This window comes from Lycorma delicatula, chromosome 1 (assembly GCF_047948215.1).
Source record: "Lycorma delicatula isolate Av1 chromosome 1, ASM4794821v1, whole genome shotgun sequence".
NCBI classification, from domain to species: Eukaryota; Metazoa; Arthropoda; class Insecta; order Hemiptera; family Fulgoridae; genus Lycorma; species Lycorma delicatula.
Genome location: NC_134455.1, coordinates 287,537,801 through 287,557,371, shown reverse-complemented (window position 1 = coordinate 287,557,371; position 19,571 = coordinate 287,537,801). Strand labels below are relative to the sequence as shown.

Here is a 19,571-nt window from a genome sequence, read left to right as displayed (position 1 = left end):
ACAACTTAATGAATCTTTATGTTCAGTAAAGTAATACCAAAAGTCGTTCTGTCATAAAAATCTTTCACTAAATTTATGACATCACTTATGAAACAGTCTTTATAATATGTGTACGATAAAACCACTACCGTAACTAAAGAACACAGCAAGTCATACCAAGAGCTGAACTCATACTGAAGAAAATTTCATCATGAATTAGTCATTAGTTGACTCACTAACATGTCTATACATGTCTGGCTTGACATGAAATGACATCATTCGACTGTTATGTATCACATATAGGTCTACTGTATGCATCAAAATATAAATCAGATGTGAATAAGCAAACATATTGACGTACTAACTTATTTGTATTATTTGTTCCACGAATGATGGAATAAATAAATTTAAGTGGTTGTAACATAAGAATGTTATGTGATTGGTTGTTTCAGAATACATATTCAGATTCAGCATGTTAAATACTATACAGAATACCTACTCCCTTTTCAATTTCAAATTTTATGTTGACCAGTGTAATTATTTTTTTAATCGAAAGCGTATACTTTTGAAATGGTCTCATATAAATTTTAACCAAATCCGATGATTCTTAGGTAAGATAAAAAAAAAAAAATTATTATATAATAATATAAATATATTAAATATATGAGGTCTGTAAATAAAGTAATGAGACTGGTTCAGAAAATCTTTCTATTTACAATCCAATTATACATGGACTCTGTCACCCTTGAAATAGTTCCCTTGGGAAGCCATACAACGCTTCAAGTGGTTTTTCCACTCTTCATAGCAGTGTTGAAACTCAGAAACCGGACTATCCTTCAGATGGTCGGTTACATTTTTTCGTTTTCTACTGTTCCAAAATGGTGTTCTTTGAGGTGTTTTTTTAAAGTCGGGAACAGGAAAAAGTTGCAGGGACTGAAGTCAGGTGAATAAGGTGGTTGAGGAACTACAGGAATATTTTTCTTTGCCAAAAACTGATTGAAAGTGCAGTGTGAAATGTGCATTGTTATGATGCAGCATCCAGTTGTGTGTGATGGCTAGTCTCACGCAGGCAACTCTTTTCTGCAGTCTTTCAAGAATTTATCGGTAAACATATTGATTTACAGTTTGTCCTGTAGACAAAAACTCCTTATGGAGAATGCCATTACTATCGAAGAAACAGATTAGCATGGTTTTGATTTTTGATTTGCTCATTTTTGCTATTTTGGGACGTGGTGAGTTTGAAGTGTGCCACTCCTTGCTCTGGCGTTTTGTATCTGGGTCATACTCAAATATCCAAGATTCATCACCAGTAACAACATTTTTTAGAAAATCAGGATAAGTTTCAATTTGCCCTAGAAGATTGTAGCACACTTCCACCCTCTTGTTTTTCTGTTCAACAGTGAGGGTTTTTGGGACCAATTTTGCACAAACTTTTTTCATGTCCAATTTGTCAGAATTTGATGGACTGTGGTGTGGTTCAAATTTAATTGTTCTGCAATCATTCTGACAGTTGATTGCTGGTCATCCTATATAAAGTCTCTGATTCATTCAATATTGTCGTCACTTTTTGACATTAACTGTCTTCTAGAGCATGGATCATCTGTAACTGATTCCCGGCCATCTGAAAATGCTTTAAACCGCCTAAAAACTGGGGCTTGTGACAGAGCGTCATCTCCTTACACTCTTTTCTATTTTGAAAAAGTTTCAGTAGCTATCTTACCAAGTTTAACGCAAAACTTGATTGCACAACATTGCTCATAATTAGTATAACTCATTTTTGAAACACACAAAAAAAACTCATTTCACAAAAAGTTTGTTTATGTCTCATGTGACAACAATAGACTAAAAATATTAATACCTAATATAAATCAGCTGTGCATGTAACCATATGTTTACTAGTACCTTTACAGTGTTGCCACTTTGGCTGCCAAAAAAAACTAGTCTCATTACTTTATATACAGACCTTGTATATACAATATATTATAGTTATAATATTGTGGGTACTAGTATCACTAAAAATTATGAAATAAAATAACTTCCAACTTCAACAAATAATATTATTAAAAAGTTAAGAATAATTATATTTTTATTTATTAATGAAAGTAAAAGTATTTACAACAAATAACTGTTTTTCAAGTTGGTGCCAGTCAATATAAGTTAAAAAAAAAACATATCATCTATATAATGCAAACCTACTTTAAACAATGCAAAATTGGTAATAGAAGTTTTACTACAATAAAATAGATCTACAAAAATATAATACAATAATAAAATACAATATAAAAATATGATATAAGAATACTTTATAGATGCTTAGGTACATATTGTCCACTTTTAGCATACTGTTCCTGAAATTAGCAATGAAGTATTGTCAGCATTTTTTATCATCCATACTATTGATGTGATTTCATAATATCTTGATTGAAATTAGCAATAACTGAAGTATTGTTAGTATATTATATAATTTTCACTTTTACATTATTGATAATCACTGATTCAGCGACCTTAGTAAGAACTTCATTAAAAATATCCTCTGAATACAGGTTAGATAGTAGAGGAGAGAAAATATGATCCTGATGAAATTGTCTTATTGTTTATTAGGTCTGTTGATGTATTAGCACTGCAATAGATTCATCCTGTTGTAAATTAATAATTATGTTAGTCATTATCTTTGAATCCAGATGATTTTAGAATCTGCCACGTTTGTCATACTATATTTCTTTTTTCCAATGTCAAACGTAAATTGAATAATAAAAAATATTGGGGAAGTGAAAATAATTCTTTTTCAAAATATTTAATTATTAAAACATAGGTAAAATAACTATACTCATATGTTAAAAAGTTTTATTGTTAATAAACCCCAAAAAAATTGTTTCTTTACTTACTTTTTAAGTTCATTCTTAAAACATTTACATAAGCAATCTATATTGTAATTAGTAACAATATTTTAGAAATATTTTTGCATAGACATGTTTTGGTAGGTTCAATTTGCAAGTTATAGTCTGTAATTATAGTCTAAGGTCAAAATATAATTCGATCTTATCGATTTACTTAGGCAGTTTATTTTTTAATTATTAAAAAAAAGGAACTAATTGCATATAGAAAGATATTTATTTTTTTGTAGAGAGCCTTGCATCATCCATAAAAGTTTATATAATTATTTACAAAATATTTTAATTTATGATCTGTTCATATATCTAGTAGGTTAACTTTTTTATGTTTCAGACAACCGTTCACATTGATGACTCAGGAAGTTGTAGAAGCTACTTGTCAGTGCCTTCTGGCACAGACAGAGGATGTCATTAGGGTGGAGCAGGCACAGCGACTAATCTTGGAGGAATTCGGTCGTTGCCTAGTGCAAATAATAGACTGTGCCTCTAAAGCTTCTCAACCACCGACGTAACAGATCATCTTAATTCCTGATTATTTATTATATTGGAGTACAAAGACATTAGTTGAAATGAAATGTTATTACAATATGTTGTGATATTTTGGACATATGTTTTTACCTCAGTATATTTTTTGCCATGAATTTTATCGAATGATAAATGTATAATTAGATATTTATAATATATTAATGGGGACAGGCCCTCCTTGTAGCTGTTATGTTATGAATTATATTTTATTAGTTTTGTAGGTTTTAAAAAAATATATTAGCCTACAGCTTTATTTTTCAAAAAAGTTTGAAAATATTGCATTTTGTACCATATCAGATAGTAGTCATTGAAGTTTTAATCATAGTTAAAATAATGTATATTTTTTACATGTGTATTACAGTAATTATTAATTTTATTGTATTAATTTATAAACTACTGGAATTAGTTTGGTTATTTTTAGATTTGAATTTAATTGTAATATTTCATGTGATTGCTGTTCCATAATTGATGTTTAAATTTATTAACGTGGAATTTTCGATTTGATTTTGCTATGCGTGCATATAGCTGTAATTCTTTCTTATTTTTTTAATGCAATTACATATGTTTTTATTAGTTTTGTGGTTTTCTTTTTAACTTTTGTTGTTATGATTTTAAGGAAGTAGAATATCTATTTGATGGTTCTCCAGGGTTTTCTGCTGTTCATCTTAATCTAAGCAAGAGGTTTGTTCCATAATTCAGATTGATTATTTTTTATTATATAATTGGATACCTTTTAGAATAGCTAAAAAAATTTTCCTAACATTTATATTTTGTTACTATATTTGCACATAAAACAAATTTAGGAAGTGCATTCACATCTGTGCAAATAGTTAAAGTGGAAATTTTTCTTTTAAAATTATAAATATTAAAAAGGATTATCCAGATTCCATTGTTAATATCTATTAAGTAAAGTGGAATTTATGCCGGATATCTAGATTGCATTTTGGTTTTTATTGATCAGTAATGTCAAATGTAAACAAAATTCAGTTAACAAAACTAACTAATTTTTCCCCACAAAATATCATTAATTTTCTCTTTATCAAAATTTTAGATTTCCATATTAATTTTCTTTATTGAAATATTCTCCCAAATTGTATCATCCTCTTAATCATTCAGAATTATTTTAAATTAATGAGCAGGGCTAGGTGTTTCAACTATGCACCAAATTCAAGATAAATCCTAAACTAAAACTACTTTTTCTGTGAAAACAATGACACAGTAAATATTTCTCAACCTTAACAGAGTGCAACCATTCATTGTAAGGTGAGTTTTGTAATCAGAAAACTTCATAAGTGAAGATAACCTAAAAACAAATAGTTCCTAAAATTATAGTATTCACATTCTCAAAATTGCCTTTTTGTTACTGTATTGCTAATTTTGTTGATCGCTGATGCATGCTAGGATGAAATTTGCCCTATTAAAGTAAAGTGGAATACATATGTCATTTTTTTTAGGAGTTTTGAAGGAAAAAATCAGCAATAAAATAAATATTTGCATTCACTCGCTTAGAATTGAATACTGTAAATGATGGCTTTAATTTGTTTTAATAAATGTCTGCAGTTGAAGTAAAAACTGAGAAATATAATGACCAAATTTTGTTAGTATAAATATATATTTATATATTTTTTTTTTACTGTTTACTGCTGGTAGCAATTTTAATGTATTTTTTTTATATATGAGACCATATTTCAAAACCAGAATTTCCCACCCAGTACCTATAAAACATTCTCCTAAGTTTATAATGCGGCATCAATGAGTACTGTACATAAGGTTCCTCCAACTACCTGAAGTATTAAAAAAGAAGTTTTTATTGGATAATATTATATTATTTTAGCAAGTTATAAATGTTATTTTAGCAAGTGTAGTTAATTTTAGTCTAGCTCTCTGTGTTTTGAGCTATTTACCGATTATCATGACGTAGTAAAATATTATTTCCAATTTTAATTTTTTGTTTCTTTAAAAAATTTAAGATTTTAAAAAAAAAGTGAAGATTTTATAAACAATTAAATTAGTCTAGAATATTTTAAAATTTATAAATTTTGAAAGTAATTTAATTTTTTTTAATTAGTGTTAAAATACATTTTTTAATAACACATAGTTAAAATTATTGTTACACTATTGTATTTATTTATTATATACATATATTTAATTTTTTGTATAAGATCATTTCTATAAGAACAACTAAATTTATTATGGTTGTTTAAATTATAGATTGGTAGATGTTATTATAAAAAAAGCCTTTTAATGATAGACTTATTGGAAAAAACTGACAACTCAGGATTCAAGCATTAAATATGTTTTAAAGTTAAATTTTTTTGTACATCTTTTTTAGCTGCCACTTAAATTTGATTTAAAATTTGCCAAAAAAAATATATATATGCAAAAATAACATCTATCAAAACACAGTTACAAGAAAACTTAATACCAATTGTTGACTTTCACAGTTTCTCTAATAATCAGTCGGTACACAGTTCTATAATTACATCAACAAATAAGGTCCTAAGTTCCTTATTACCTACTGGTCCAGTTGTCCCACCGGACAACTGGACCATGATATTACAACGAGCTTCTGAGCTTATTACTTATGTGATAATTGTATGATAAATTTTCTCATCTTAACAGTAGTAACGTATGCTTAAATTGATATTACTTATAAGAAACTTTTTTTTTTACGGTGACATTAATAGAATGAATAAATAAATTTTAATTCTGGTGGGCCCAGTTACCCTTAGAACTGGGGTAACTGGACCAGCTGGCCCTAAATACTATATCAGCTTGTATATTTTGATGTGGGTTGTCTGGGCCTGAACAAATACTATTATAGTTTTATAAAAAAGCACAAACATTCGTTTAGATTTAGCAATATTGAAGCTAGAATCAATTTAAGAGCACTGCTCATTGTGATTGAGATCTGGTTTATGCATAAATTAAACACAATTATATTTAACAACACTTTTATTGGTGCAAAATATTGAATTGACTATTTCTAATGCAAACTTGTTAACCTACAGTTAACAGAAGGAAGAAAAAATACGGAAGGAAAAAATACAGTTGACAAAAAACTAAATTTTTTATAACATATTTCTTAGAAATCCCACAAATGTTTTAGTTCTTTATTATCAAAAACATCTCTTTTAGAAATCATTTTTGGTTCCTCAATTGCACCAATGACATCCACTCAGTTGTACTTCACAATATCCGCTTTATCTGGCCACTTCCAGGACTTAGGAGATTTTTGCATTGCTGATATTTCTACCTGATCATCTGAAAGACTTAAAATATTGCCTGGGAAATATTCATCTTCATACATAAAGACTACATATTCCTGACTTTCTTATCAATTTTTTTTAGTTTAAACAAATCTTCATAAGACTGCTCCCATTATAAAACATTTCAAATTTCTTCTCATCTGCAAAATTGTTTTTATTTTCTTCTGCAGTTTCATAGAAGAAAAATCAAAATCTTCTCTACTTTCTGATCCACTATCAAAATCTTTTTTTTCTTAATGTTAAAAATATTCAACCTATTTCATTTGATTACAGCTGTCAGTATTTTCCTCTTTTTCTTCATCATTTTGAGTTTCTTCCTTGCTATTTCTTCATTTTTCTCTTCTTCTTTCTTTAACAGATAATCTTTACTTGTGATAATTTGTCACAATTTGTGACAAGTCTTTTTTGCTTCTTTGTAGGATTTTCTGGGTTTTTCTTTTTTTTTCATTTCTAACAACTCCTCAAAGATTTTACGTCCCTGTACCACTGATTCTGAGGAAGTACTTCCTGCTTCCACTACAGCTGTTGCACTACAGCTGAGGAAGTATCAGCCTCCAGCTTTACTGTGGCTGAGGAAGAAATGGCTTCTTAGTGTGGAATGGCTGAAGAAGCAGCAGCTTCCGGCTGTGCTGTATTAAGGTGTGGCAGATTCTTTTTATAGCTAAGCAAATCATCTTCCTTAAATACTGACACAGGAATTGCTTCTTGTTAGCGGACCTTGTTTATCTTCCTAAATTCCCTTAAATCTATTGACTATATTAAACTTGTTTAAATCCCTGTGCAAAATGACCCCCATAAATTCATTCCTGATTGATCTACCAAGATCATCAAATATCAAAATAATATTAATACAAAAAAAAAACAAATTTTTTTTCATATTTTACCTTTTAAAATACTCAGAAGGGTATCATTTGGCCATCGGCAGAAGAACATAAAACAGATGTATTTTCACGGCCATATGAACTAGTCTTGTGCATGCTTTCTTGCAGGTATGTCTTTTGCAAACATAGTCTTTGCAAACATTAGTTATAATTTGAACAAATATTTGTTTAAGAACTTTTTTTACGTGATTTTCCCTCTGCCACTTACAGAGCGCCTTGTCCCAATTAGTTTTCAGACTCTTCAACACTGCAACATCATATGTCATGTGTTTGGGGGGGGGGGGGTGGAGGTAACTTCATTGTAGTTTGATTTTCTTGGACTAATCTGATCAGTTGTGTAGAAACATGAGTGATGTGGCCATCATATTGTAATAATACTGTTCTGTTTTTAGTTATGTTAGGCAGAAAAATGTCACGAAACCAATTATAAAACAAGGTGGTTTCCATCCAGCCTCAAGATGTTGCAGAAACGGCTGTTTGTATTTGCACATTTTTATTTACCCAATTTTCCATAAAACATTTACTTTTAAAAACACACAGAAAGGTATCATTTGGCCATCGGCAGAACAACATAACAAAACAGATGTATTTTCACGACCAGATGAATTAGTCTTGCGCATGCTTTTTGTACCAATTACACCAACAACCTTTGTTTTACTAGGGTTATGACAAAACGATGTCTCATCGCAATTGAATATCTGTCCTGCCTTCCCTTAAGATGAAGTTCTTCCACAGTTTTTTCTAATATTTTTAAATAATTATAGATGACGTTCATTTGATCGCATCTAACATGCACAATGTCTAATCTTTCTTTACTGACAGGTGATGCCTAGTTTTAAATAATATGAACCAGTCAGTACCAGTGTGCTGATCTTTAAATCTAGTTTGAATGTTGTGCTGTCTTATGTATAATTACACAAAGTCTAACACCTCTAGGTAGACCAAATCCATTTTTTCCATTACTTTTAAACATTCCACTATTTCCTTTTCTTCAAAAGTCGACAAATATGTTTCAACTCCACCACCACCCTTACCTTCTTTTGAAGTCAGTCCAGTCCCATGGGTCCTTTTAATACAATATTTGAACGTAGAACATGGGGTATTATAAAAAGTTGATGCTCCCCAGGTTGTCTTGTTCCCATTTCTTATCTCATCAAGTGCCTTATTAAGATCCTCCGTGCTATATGAAAATCCAGCTCCTTTTTGAGTTTTTCTTTTGTATGTTCTCACCATTGTTTGCAACAAAACCAAAAGGAATTAAGAAAAATAGGTAAACCATTGATTAGGTCAGTTTAGATAAGGAAAACAATATGACATAAAAGTACATTGATAGCATATTAAAGATTGTCTAATGTTAACTTATTTTATTCGTAGTTACATTTTGTTAAGCTAAGTTGTTTATTTTTATAGCTTAAAAATAGTCTCAAGTTTTCTACTCTTATAACAACACATCGGATGGGATAACAGGGTCCTGTAAGGTAACTGGGCCCATACCTGACCCAGTTACCCCAAAAAACCAAAAGCTTATCAGTAACTGGACCACTAAACCTACAGAACCTCAAAACTTACAGAATATACGTGCAAAACTAAGTGTAACATTGTTAATTATATATTCTTTAGTAGTGGTAAAGTAAAAAATATGACAAAAACACATAACTTGATTATTCAAAAAATTACTTAAATTGTAGTAACAACGTAATGTTTCCAGAATCTAAGACGTAAAATTTTTTAATTTTCCTCTCGCATAAACCAAAAGTACAACTGAGATTAGAGTTGTTGTTTGAGACAGAAGACACATTCTTGCAGTGCTGCCAACTGTTAAATGTTGAAATTCTCTTACAGTTTTAAGAAGCACAGCCTATGACCCAGATACCCCAGCCTACCATAACAAAAAAGAAATAAAAACTTGAAAATTTAAAAAACATAAACACACTAATCATAAAATTTTATGGTTGAACATGATTAGAATGGGTGTTTATGTAATTATAGAATTGTATACTTACATTATGCAGAATCCATGAAAGCAGAAAGTAGATCTTGGGGGGGGTGAAAAACGTTTTTACGTTATCGTCGTTCAGAAAACAAAACATAAAATCTAATAAAAAACAAAAATAAAAACAAACTAGAATTTTAAAAACAAAATTAAAACTTAAATTAAAATATTAAACACAAAAACATGCAACTACTATCACCTAAAAAAACACAGTATTGGTGTATAGACTATTGGTAATTTTTTTTTTAGGTTTTCTGTTAACTGTGCTTTGGTGGTTGAGTTGTTATATTTAATTAGCACAGTGGTCATTATGTTGATGAATTATTTGAATTTTCAAAAATTATATATATATATATATATTTAGGTACACATACACCCACACACCTTCATTTACTCACTATATTATAGTGTTTTCTGGCAGTATAATATGTGAAAATAGTTATTAGAATATAATAAATTTATTAATTTGTAGAAATAATTATGAAAATATTAATAACAAAAATATATAAAAATTATTTTGAAGATTATTGAATAATTTAGTAAAAATATGAATATTATTTACAGAGATTTAAAATAAATTTTAATTTAGTTACGGAAAATTCTTTAGATACATAGATTAAAATAGATATTGAAGAATGAAAAAGAGCTTTTATGCGTTGCGTAGACTTAACATAATTTATACATTTAAAATAACTGTTTTTAATAGTTTTTTTTGTTAAGTCATTTTTTGGCTAAAAAAAACTCAGAAATCCTATTGGCTTTGTTATTTCATAACAAAAGTGATTTATTAATATTTTTTGTATCAAACAAAATCAGATGTAATGTTTTCTGCTGTGCTAAATATTTTAATTGCCCAGAGAGTTTAGGTTATTTATTAATTAATAATTGGGATAGGGCATGTATACAAAATGCTTTCACAATTATAGGGCATGTATGCTCTCTTAAATTTTTGTTAGGTTCATAATTTATCCCTAAAAAATTCATATGCAATTAACACTTTGCAGCTAGATATCATTACCTCCAGATGTGAAGTGAAGTGATGTTTGTTTTCATATGAAACAGATTCTGTTATTATTGTTGTGCTTGTAAGGAATTATTTATTTATTTATTTGAAGAATCTATGGGTGAATACCCATTTTATGTATAATTTGATCTGTATATCGGCAGAGAATAATTAGACTGAATGCATGAATAGTTAGGTACTTTATATAAATTTGTAATTGATACATTGTTAAGTTGAGGTATCAGTTATTCAAATGAATAAAACTCTTTCATTAAAATTTTGAAAGATTATAAGGATAACAAATTAATCCTAATATTACTGCACATAAAATTTACTAACTTAAACAATCTCAATAAAACAGACTGATTGATTGGATAATTTACCACTTCTAACATTGCATCAAAAATTAACATTATTGGATCTTAACAATCTAGCACGTATAAGTCAATTAATAAAACCTAACAGTTGTAATGTGGGGTGATTTACAGTTTTTAATAAAAATAGTAGAGCTTAATAGTTTGATGTGATTTAAGGATACATAAGTTCAAATTTTTTTAAAATCAAAGTTATTTCTGAAACAACTCATAGGACTCCCAATGGTATAGGAATAAATTCATAAGAATTTATGTTGAACCCTCTTTTTATTTTCTACAATAATCGTAAACATTTGTTTTGTCACCTTTCTTGAAAACAAAAGACTGTTTCCATACAAATAGAAATTGTCCAAGTAGAAATAATTCATTAAAAATTAGTAAAAGAGGGTTGATAAAAAATCTACCAGACTCCTCGCTAAATTTGACAGAAATACCATCAGGGCCAGTACTCAAGCTTTCACTTAAATTTGCAATTTCAGTAATATTTTTTCTTTCTTATAAAACTCCTGGACATAGAGCTACTATAAGAGTACTTATCACATTTACTTGTACTATTGACAATGACAGAGTTGCATGACTCATCAGAGTGTATAGTCTTAAAATAATTTGCAAGTAGATTTACAGTTTCAAATCCATTTTCAAAAATTTTACTTTGGTCATAAACACTATTCGATATAATGAGAACGATTTTATTTTTAATATTAGTAAATCTCCAAACGTTTTTTGAATTTCATTTAATCTTGCATTCAGTTTTATTTATGTAGTTTTTATAAGCAAGGTGGACAGTTTATTGAAAACTGTTCTTTATACTTTATATTTAGATGGATTTTCTTTATAAATCACATGTAGCCTTTTGACAGTTTTACTGCTTGTCGTAATTACGAACTGAACCAATGTGGATATGTAGAAGTAATTTTTTAGTAGGAACGAAGCAACCTATAAGTTTTCATAGTTTACTTTAAAATTTATCATTTTTTTCATCAATATGACAAGAAGAAATATTAAACTTGAATTCATTCCAATCAAGTTTCAAACTTTTTTGTTTAACCAATTAAATCCATTTTTTTTTTTAAATAACAATTTTATTAAACAACCAAGGAGAATAATTATTAAAACCAGCATAAACTGAGAAAGCATCATAGAAACTATCAGTTGCACAGAATGGATCTAAACAGATTAAATGCTTAATCTCTAAATGTCAGTGAAAAAAGGTATAAAAAAATTTCTAATTCTGTTAGCATGTGTAATTAACTGTTAGTCATGGCCTTATTGCACAGTTTCCACAGCACAACTTGCAGCTCCTCTGATTACCCAGTTTTGATGTAGGCCTTCAGCACCAGTGAGATTATCCTTTGTAGTGCAGTGATAACTAGGTAGACTAAAGTCGCCAAACATGATAAATGGACAGTCAGAATGTGCATTGTAAATAATATCAAGAGTTTGTAAAGTAATAATCCAAATTGTCTAAATAAGCACCTTTTTTTTATCAGATTGTTATATATATTATGTTAAAGATTAATTTATTAACCTATGAAGTTTAGTTGAGAAATGTAAATTAAACACCTAGATTATTTGCTTGGCTTATTTGACTTAGATGAGACGTTTCAACATGAACTAGTCCACCTTGACACTTGTAAGAAGAATTAAAATTTTTCTCCACACTAAGTTTTGCAACTGGATGTGACTAATTCTGAATGTAACTATCCAGCCTGGGTTGATTTAATGGAATTATATTCAATTGGTCACAGTTGAAAATTATTTGAATAATATATATTATATGAAAAATATTTGAATTCTGTTAGCTTATTTTTAATACAATGTACATTCTGATAATATATATTTAATTTATTTAGTGAATGATTAGACCCGTTTTTGGGTGGATTTTTGAAGGCAGATTTTTCTTTTCAATAATCGTTGGAACTCTGTTAATGTATTTGATGATAAAATTGGATTCACCAGTTTTCTTCCCAACATTTAGTTCATGTAATGCTGAAGATGAGCATGCTGCCTTGGATTTCTATATTTGATACTTTGATCAGTCTGTTTCTTAGAGTTAATTAAAATCCACATTATGTTCTCTTTTGATTTTAGAACAAGGGGATGAATCCGATTAGTATTTCTCGTACCAAGGTGATAAATAAATACTAACCTGTTTGTCATCGGTTAATGGGAGCATGTTCAAATAACTAATAAATTAATCTTGTTTTTGTGAACAGTTTTTGATTCTCAAAAATTGTAAATAATCTCATGTTTTTTCTTTTATGTTCAAAAAGTTCAAATGAAATATCTTCTATTTTAATACTGTGGTCATAAATCTACTTTGCAAGTAGATTTACAGTTTCAAATCCATTTTCAAAAATTTTACTTTGGTCATAAACACTATTCGATATAATGAGAACGATTTTATTTTTAATATTAGTAAATCTCCAAACGTTTTTTGAATTTCATTTAATCTTGCATTCAGTTTTATTTATGTAGTTTTTATAAGCAAGGTGGACAGTTTATTGAAAACTGTTCTTTATACTTTATATTTAGATGGATTTTCTTTATAAATCACATGTAGCCTTTTGACAGTTTTACTGCTTGTCGTAATTACGACAAGCAGTTTAATATTACAATTTTACTTGTTTTCATTTTTGATGGAAGGAGGTACCATCATTCTGATTGTAGCAAATTCTGGATTACCAATATGTGTTAGATATACCTGTTGTAGTCACCTGTTTTGTGCAGTTCTAGTTTCATGATATGTATTTTATTAATATATTAATTTTCTTTAGATTTCAAAAATTTGTTTCTCATGTTGTCTCGTATGATTTTAACAAGTCAACCTCAAGCTTTGTCAACACGAACAGATAAATCCTTTTTACTTACATTGGGTTGAGATTTGATAGTCAAAGTGATAAAAGTTCCCTGTGTAAGAAAATCATGAACAATAACTGAATTACATTGACTTCTAGATTGTGAGGGAATACAATTTGATTTACACTTCTTATCAACACAGTACGTAAGGGGTCCAAACACTATTAGGTTTAACCATTCTGTCCTAGCATGAAGAATGATAGTATGCACAAAAGTTTGAACGTTTCTTTACCTCTTGACTATTGTTAATTGGATAGCAAGAGCACTTTACACCTGCCGTTATTATAGATTTTGTTGACCAGTGATATAGAATTTACTTATTATTTATCAAAATTATATAGCAAGTAAATTAACAAAAGAAAACTTTTTTTAACAAAAATTTTGGAAAAATAAACTTTATGACAACAAAATGACAACTGATAAAATAATTTTAAACAGAGATATACAAAAATATGTGTTCACCATGCTGTGGGTGAACACATAACTAGAAGTTATAGTACTCTATATTTATGATGAACTTTCTTGCTGCATTTGTACATATTTATATGAATTGTTTCCACTAGTGTTCTAGTGTATTGGACAGTAATTATTACCAAAATGACAGACTAATGTAACATATTTTTTTATGAAAGTGTGATACTTTCTGCTTTTGACCTAAAGTTTAATATTACAATTTTACTTGTTTTCATTTTTGATGGAAGGAGGTACCATCATTCTGATTGTAGCAAATTCTGGATTACCAATATGTGTTAGATATACCTGTTGTAGTCACCTGTTTTGTGCAGTTCTAGTTTCATGATATGTACAAGGTAAGTGTCTTTTTTTAAAATTACATAATGCTGCCAACAAATCTCAAATTTGTTATCAAGCACATCACTTACTTATCATAGTTCACTTGGCATCATTTACATCAGGTTTTCCTCATGTAATTCATATGCAAGGCTAATAACTACATTAACATTAAAAAAATTATTTAATTAAAATTAATTTTATTTAATATATACCATCATGAGTGATAAAGGAATTACTTTTTTAAGTTAGATGGTTTGATCAGATAATTTTGGCTTTTTTCTTATGTACTATATTTTTAAGTATTGTAATTTTCTTTTTCATGAAATTGTTGAAACCTGTTTGTTCTTCCTTGTTAGAGATTGTGCTCATGTTATATTATTAATCTTCTTTTCGGTTAAGAAGGTTTTATTGTAATCATTAGTTTGTATTTTACTCGCATAAAAAATTCATTATTTTTAGTTTCCTGATGACTTGTAAGAATATAAAAAAAAAAAGGTTAACTAGTATAGTATTTATCAGTCATGAGAATTATAATTTAACAATTATTGTATTTTAAGATAGTCTGTATTCTTTGTTATTTCTTGTAATTCATTTAATTTATAAATTCTTTAAAACCCTCAGTTCTCTAAAATAACATTCTATTCTTAACTTGGCTTTCTTTTATGTGTACTGATCTTTTGATCTTGGTAAGTAAAAGAGCATTTGAAAAATTTGTTTTTTGTTCAATATACATGATTTTATTCCAGAGTTCTATGAAGTTATGCTTTGCTTTGATCCACATTGCACTTCTGCTACCCAGTAACTAATATGGTTTGTTAGTTGCTTCTCCCTTTTTAGTCATAGATGGATCATATCAACAGTGTATTTATTTTATACCCTGTTAAAGTTCTTTGCATTACATTATATAAATATAACATTAATAAAGAAAATTACCATATACTATTCACTAAACCTATTGAAATTCAGTTTAATTGGTAGATTTAATGATATTTAACGATATTTAACACTATTAGTGGAAACAAGCTAAATGTGAATGGATTCCAGTGATGAAACTGAAATCAGTCACTTAAAATATGAGAATCTCAGGCATATTTTTCTAAAATTGTAGATAAACAATGCATATATTCTCTATGTTAATTTTATAAAGAGAAATAATATCTTGTTTATCTTCTTAAAAATGTTTTAAATTTGCACTCATACAATTTATATATATAAATATAACTTGTCATAAAGATCGCTACATCAAAATTTGGACAGCAGACCCCAGAAGACGAATGTAACCCTTTGGAAGAAAATTTGGTATATAAACAAAATACATTAATACATAATATTATGCATTATATAAACAAACTTTATATAAAGAAAAAAGACACTTAGTTTTTCTATAAAAAAAATTGTTTTTCAAGTGTTAAACAGTATTTTGATGTTCTTACTTTCTCATAATCTTTTTTTATTGAATCCTAAGAAAATGCCACTTGCCACTAACAATTATTCATACTACATTCATTATTATGGGATGCTGATAGTTTCTATTGATTTTTTTTGTTGTAAAATTAAAAATATTTGATATAACATCTCTTAGGTGCTCTTTCACATTTAAAGATTTTTCATCTTATTGGAGGTCTATTTAAATATTTGAACGCAAGCAAAAAAGAGTAAAACCAAATTAGAATACCAAATGGACAAAAAAAAATTTTTTAAATTGAAGATTTGAAATTATATCATATGAGTGTGTGTTGTAGATTAATGTGCGTTGCTAGCTCTAATAACTGAAGTGTTCACCAATTTTGTATCTAAGACAAGAAAGCAGAATTGCCCACAAGAACTGTTGTATAGGTGATAGTGGTTCTTCAAGTAGTACAATTGTATTAAATTTTTCCTACCATAATCATAATTTCATCAAACTAAAGCCACAAGAATAAAAAGGAGTTTTTCTTATAATTAAGTGTACTTTATCTCTGAAACACTGAAAAATGTTGATTTTTCTGCCGGTTTTTAATCAAAATTATTTTTACATTCATACAAGTATATTTCTTTATTACTTAAATTAATATGAAAATAGTGATGAATAGTTTGAATTTGAAACCACCATTACCTAGTTGTATCTGATATGAACTACTGGTTCATGTAAATGAAACAGTATTGTATATGAATATGTATGAAAGTAGTGTATCATTTTAGTTGTAATTTTCATTAAAATATAAAATGTTAATATTCACTAATTTGCCAATGTTTTGTTTAAATCTTGTTATTTATGAATGAAATGACAAGTTTTAACGAGAGACTAACTTATATTTCTGTTTGTACAAAATTAAGCTCTTTACACATAGATTAATTTTTAATTCCAGTTTCTATTAACTTTTAAGAGATTTAATGTTGGGTACTGTTTAGTCTTCTACAAAGTGTTATAACTTACAATAACCAAATTCCATAATTTACTGTAAAAATTTCAATGCAATTTTTATTTTTCTTGAAGGGTTTTTAATATTTTCATAGAATAATTAAAAGTTATTTATGGTGTTTGTCTAAAATTGTATTTTTTAAAAGCATTTTCTAGTTTTTTGTTTATACCCAAATAATTGTTGCTGTTATTTAGTTATTATTGTTTTTATATGACTGTTCTACTAATAACAAAATAGATAAACCTTAGATTTGTTTTTCATGGTAAACAATGATAATAAAAGTGATTATATCAGAGAAAAAACCAATCAAACTTTTATACTGATTGCATTAGTGGCAGTATTTTTGTGATCCAGTAGTCTTATTGGATTTGAAGTCAGCTGAATGTTAAATAAGTTACTTGTTTATTTATTTTACTTGACCATTTTCACAAAAAAAGTACGATTTAGATTTAAGAAGTAAATATCTTTACCTCTATCACATTTACCTTAGGTAAAAAATTCTAGATTGTATATATAGTTCATCTCTTTTAGGAATCGTAAAAACTGTTTATATATATCATTTAGAGAATGTAAAAATATATTGTAGTTGATATGACTGGAAGTTTGAACATACTGCTTGTGTGCAATTAAGAGTTTATAATATTATACCATTGTTTTTATTTAAATACTTTAATTTTGTTAGGCTTATTTGTGATTGTGTTTTTATGCAAATGTTTAACTAGAAAGTTTAGTTATACTTAGACTATTTTTAAAAATGTGAAAATATTTTAGTTGCTTATTATTGAAAAATTGACAGTGAAATTACTCTAACTGATTATCATTAATTATTTTTATATGAAAATAACATTTTTTATGTAGGTGTAAATCGTGGATGTGTAGAATAAATGTAAAATTGAAGAATGGGATTGAAAAAATTTTTATATCTTTAAACTTTTTTAGTGAAATAAAAGGTAGTTTTAATCTTGCTTTAAATCTTTAAAATTAAAGATAAGCATTATTAGCATGTATAATTAAGTAATATTTATCAATGTTTGTTAAGGTTTACCTTAGTGTTAAAATTAAATGATGTAATTTATAACTTGTATAGTATAACATCTGAAGTATTTTGGCCAACATTACTAAAATTGTGCCTAAGTGCATCATGTCAAAATTTTCATGGAATTCTGTTTTTATTTTTTAATATTTTTGTTAAAACTTGGGCATGGCTAGAATTCCATGGCCTCAGATGAGTCAGTAAATAAATGAAAGTGAAAAATTAAATTAGTTAATCAGTGGATTTTTTTTTAATTTACACTGAAGTTTTCATGCTGTTGTAAACAAATGTGACATGTTGCACAGTTCATTCTTATATGTGCACGTTTTGTTAAAGAGTGAGTATATGTCTATGTAAAAGAATAACTTTTATTTGTAGAGAAAAACTGAATCAGTGAGAGTTAAAAGAAATTAAAAGGAAAGAATATGTTTTAAAATTACTAAGAAAAAACATTGTTTAAGTAGGTCGGTTTAGTGAAATTCATAATATTCATGAATATAATTCAAGCTTTGGTGAAACTGGTTGATTGAGGTTTAATTAATGTGAGATCTGATTAAGTTATCAGATAAATAAAATGTGCTGAAGTCTTAAGAAGCCGATTTTCCTTTGATTCTAAACAGACTGGGTGGGAATAAATTAATTCCAGAAGTTTACTTATTTTACATTCTTTTTAAAGTGATGTAACGACATGGAGTTTTGACAGACACAGCATATACTGATATTGAAATTATATCATTATTAGAATTAAAGGTAATAAAAAAAAAAAAATGGTTGTTTATAGTTTTCAAATTTATATGGATAAAATTTTAATAGATATTTCTCTGACTAAACTCACTTATGAAATAATTGATCATTCCTGTTAACACTTGTGGGTTATTTGGTATCTGCAGATTTGTTATGGGTCATAACTCATTTATCAGTAAAGTTTGAAACAGTTATAAACTGGTAGATTTCTTGAATTTCATTAAACAACTCCTAGAAGCCAAGCTTCTCTTATCAGCAAAGCAAAAAAAAACTGCACTATTCATTTCAGTACTTAAGGAAAACTTTAGTAGCTAGCAATCTACTATGAATGACCAGCAGCTTGAATAAGCAATCATTGACTGATGTATATCCTGCAAAATTTCCCATGCAATTTAAACCCATATTCTTATAAATATTGTACTATTTCTTAAGAAATTCTGCAATTGCTAGAAAGACTGATTGCTGAAAGTAAGTATCAAATGCAAGAGTTGCTCTAATAAGACAGTTGATGATCTCATAGATCATGATGTCCATTTTTTTTTCAGTTTAGATAGTTTTTTCTTCTGACCCATGATTACGTGTAAAGGCTGTTGGTTGTGCCTCAAAACATAATGATCAGATTCAATCTCCTACAATTTGACTGAAAAGTTGGCAGATTCCCAATGATTTTAAGAATGTTCTGCGTGTGTAATACTAGAAAAAAGCACAAGCTGTTAAGGTGTGTGAAAATCTGCAAAGATGTCAGTGGTATATTCCACTTGTTACCTATATGGAAGAGAGATGTAAGGTTCCTGGTAATAAGGTTTGAATGGTCTCCAAGATTTTG

The 19,571-nt window shown here is 28.1% G+C and overlaps 1 protein-coding gene across 4 annotated transcripts in view; it reads left to right on the top strand.

Annotated features, from left to right (window-relative positions):
* mip120 (Myb-interacting protein 120) overlaps positions 1-5,304 on the top strand; it is a 111,299-nt gene extending 105,995 nt beyond the window's left edge. For all 4 annotated transcript variants that reach the window (XM_075379091.1, XM_075379077.1, XM_075379086.1 and 1 more), the window contains exon 12: positions 3,205-5,304. In XM_075379091.1, coding sequence (XP_075235206.1) covers positions 3,205-3,382 — 178 coding nt within the window. In that variant the 3' untranslated portion in view covers positions 3,383-5,304. The remainder of the gene's footprint in view (positions 1-3,204) is intronic.
* Positions 5,305-19,571: the final 14,267 nt, after the last annotated feature.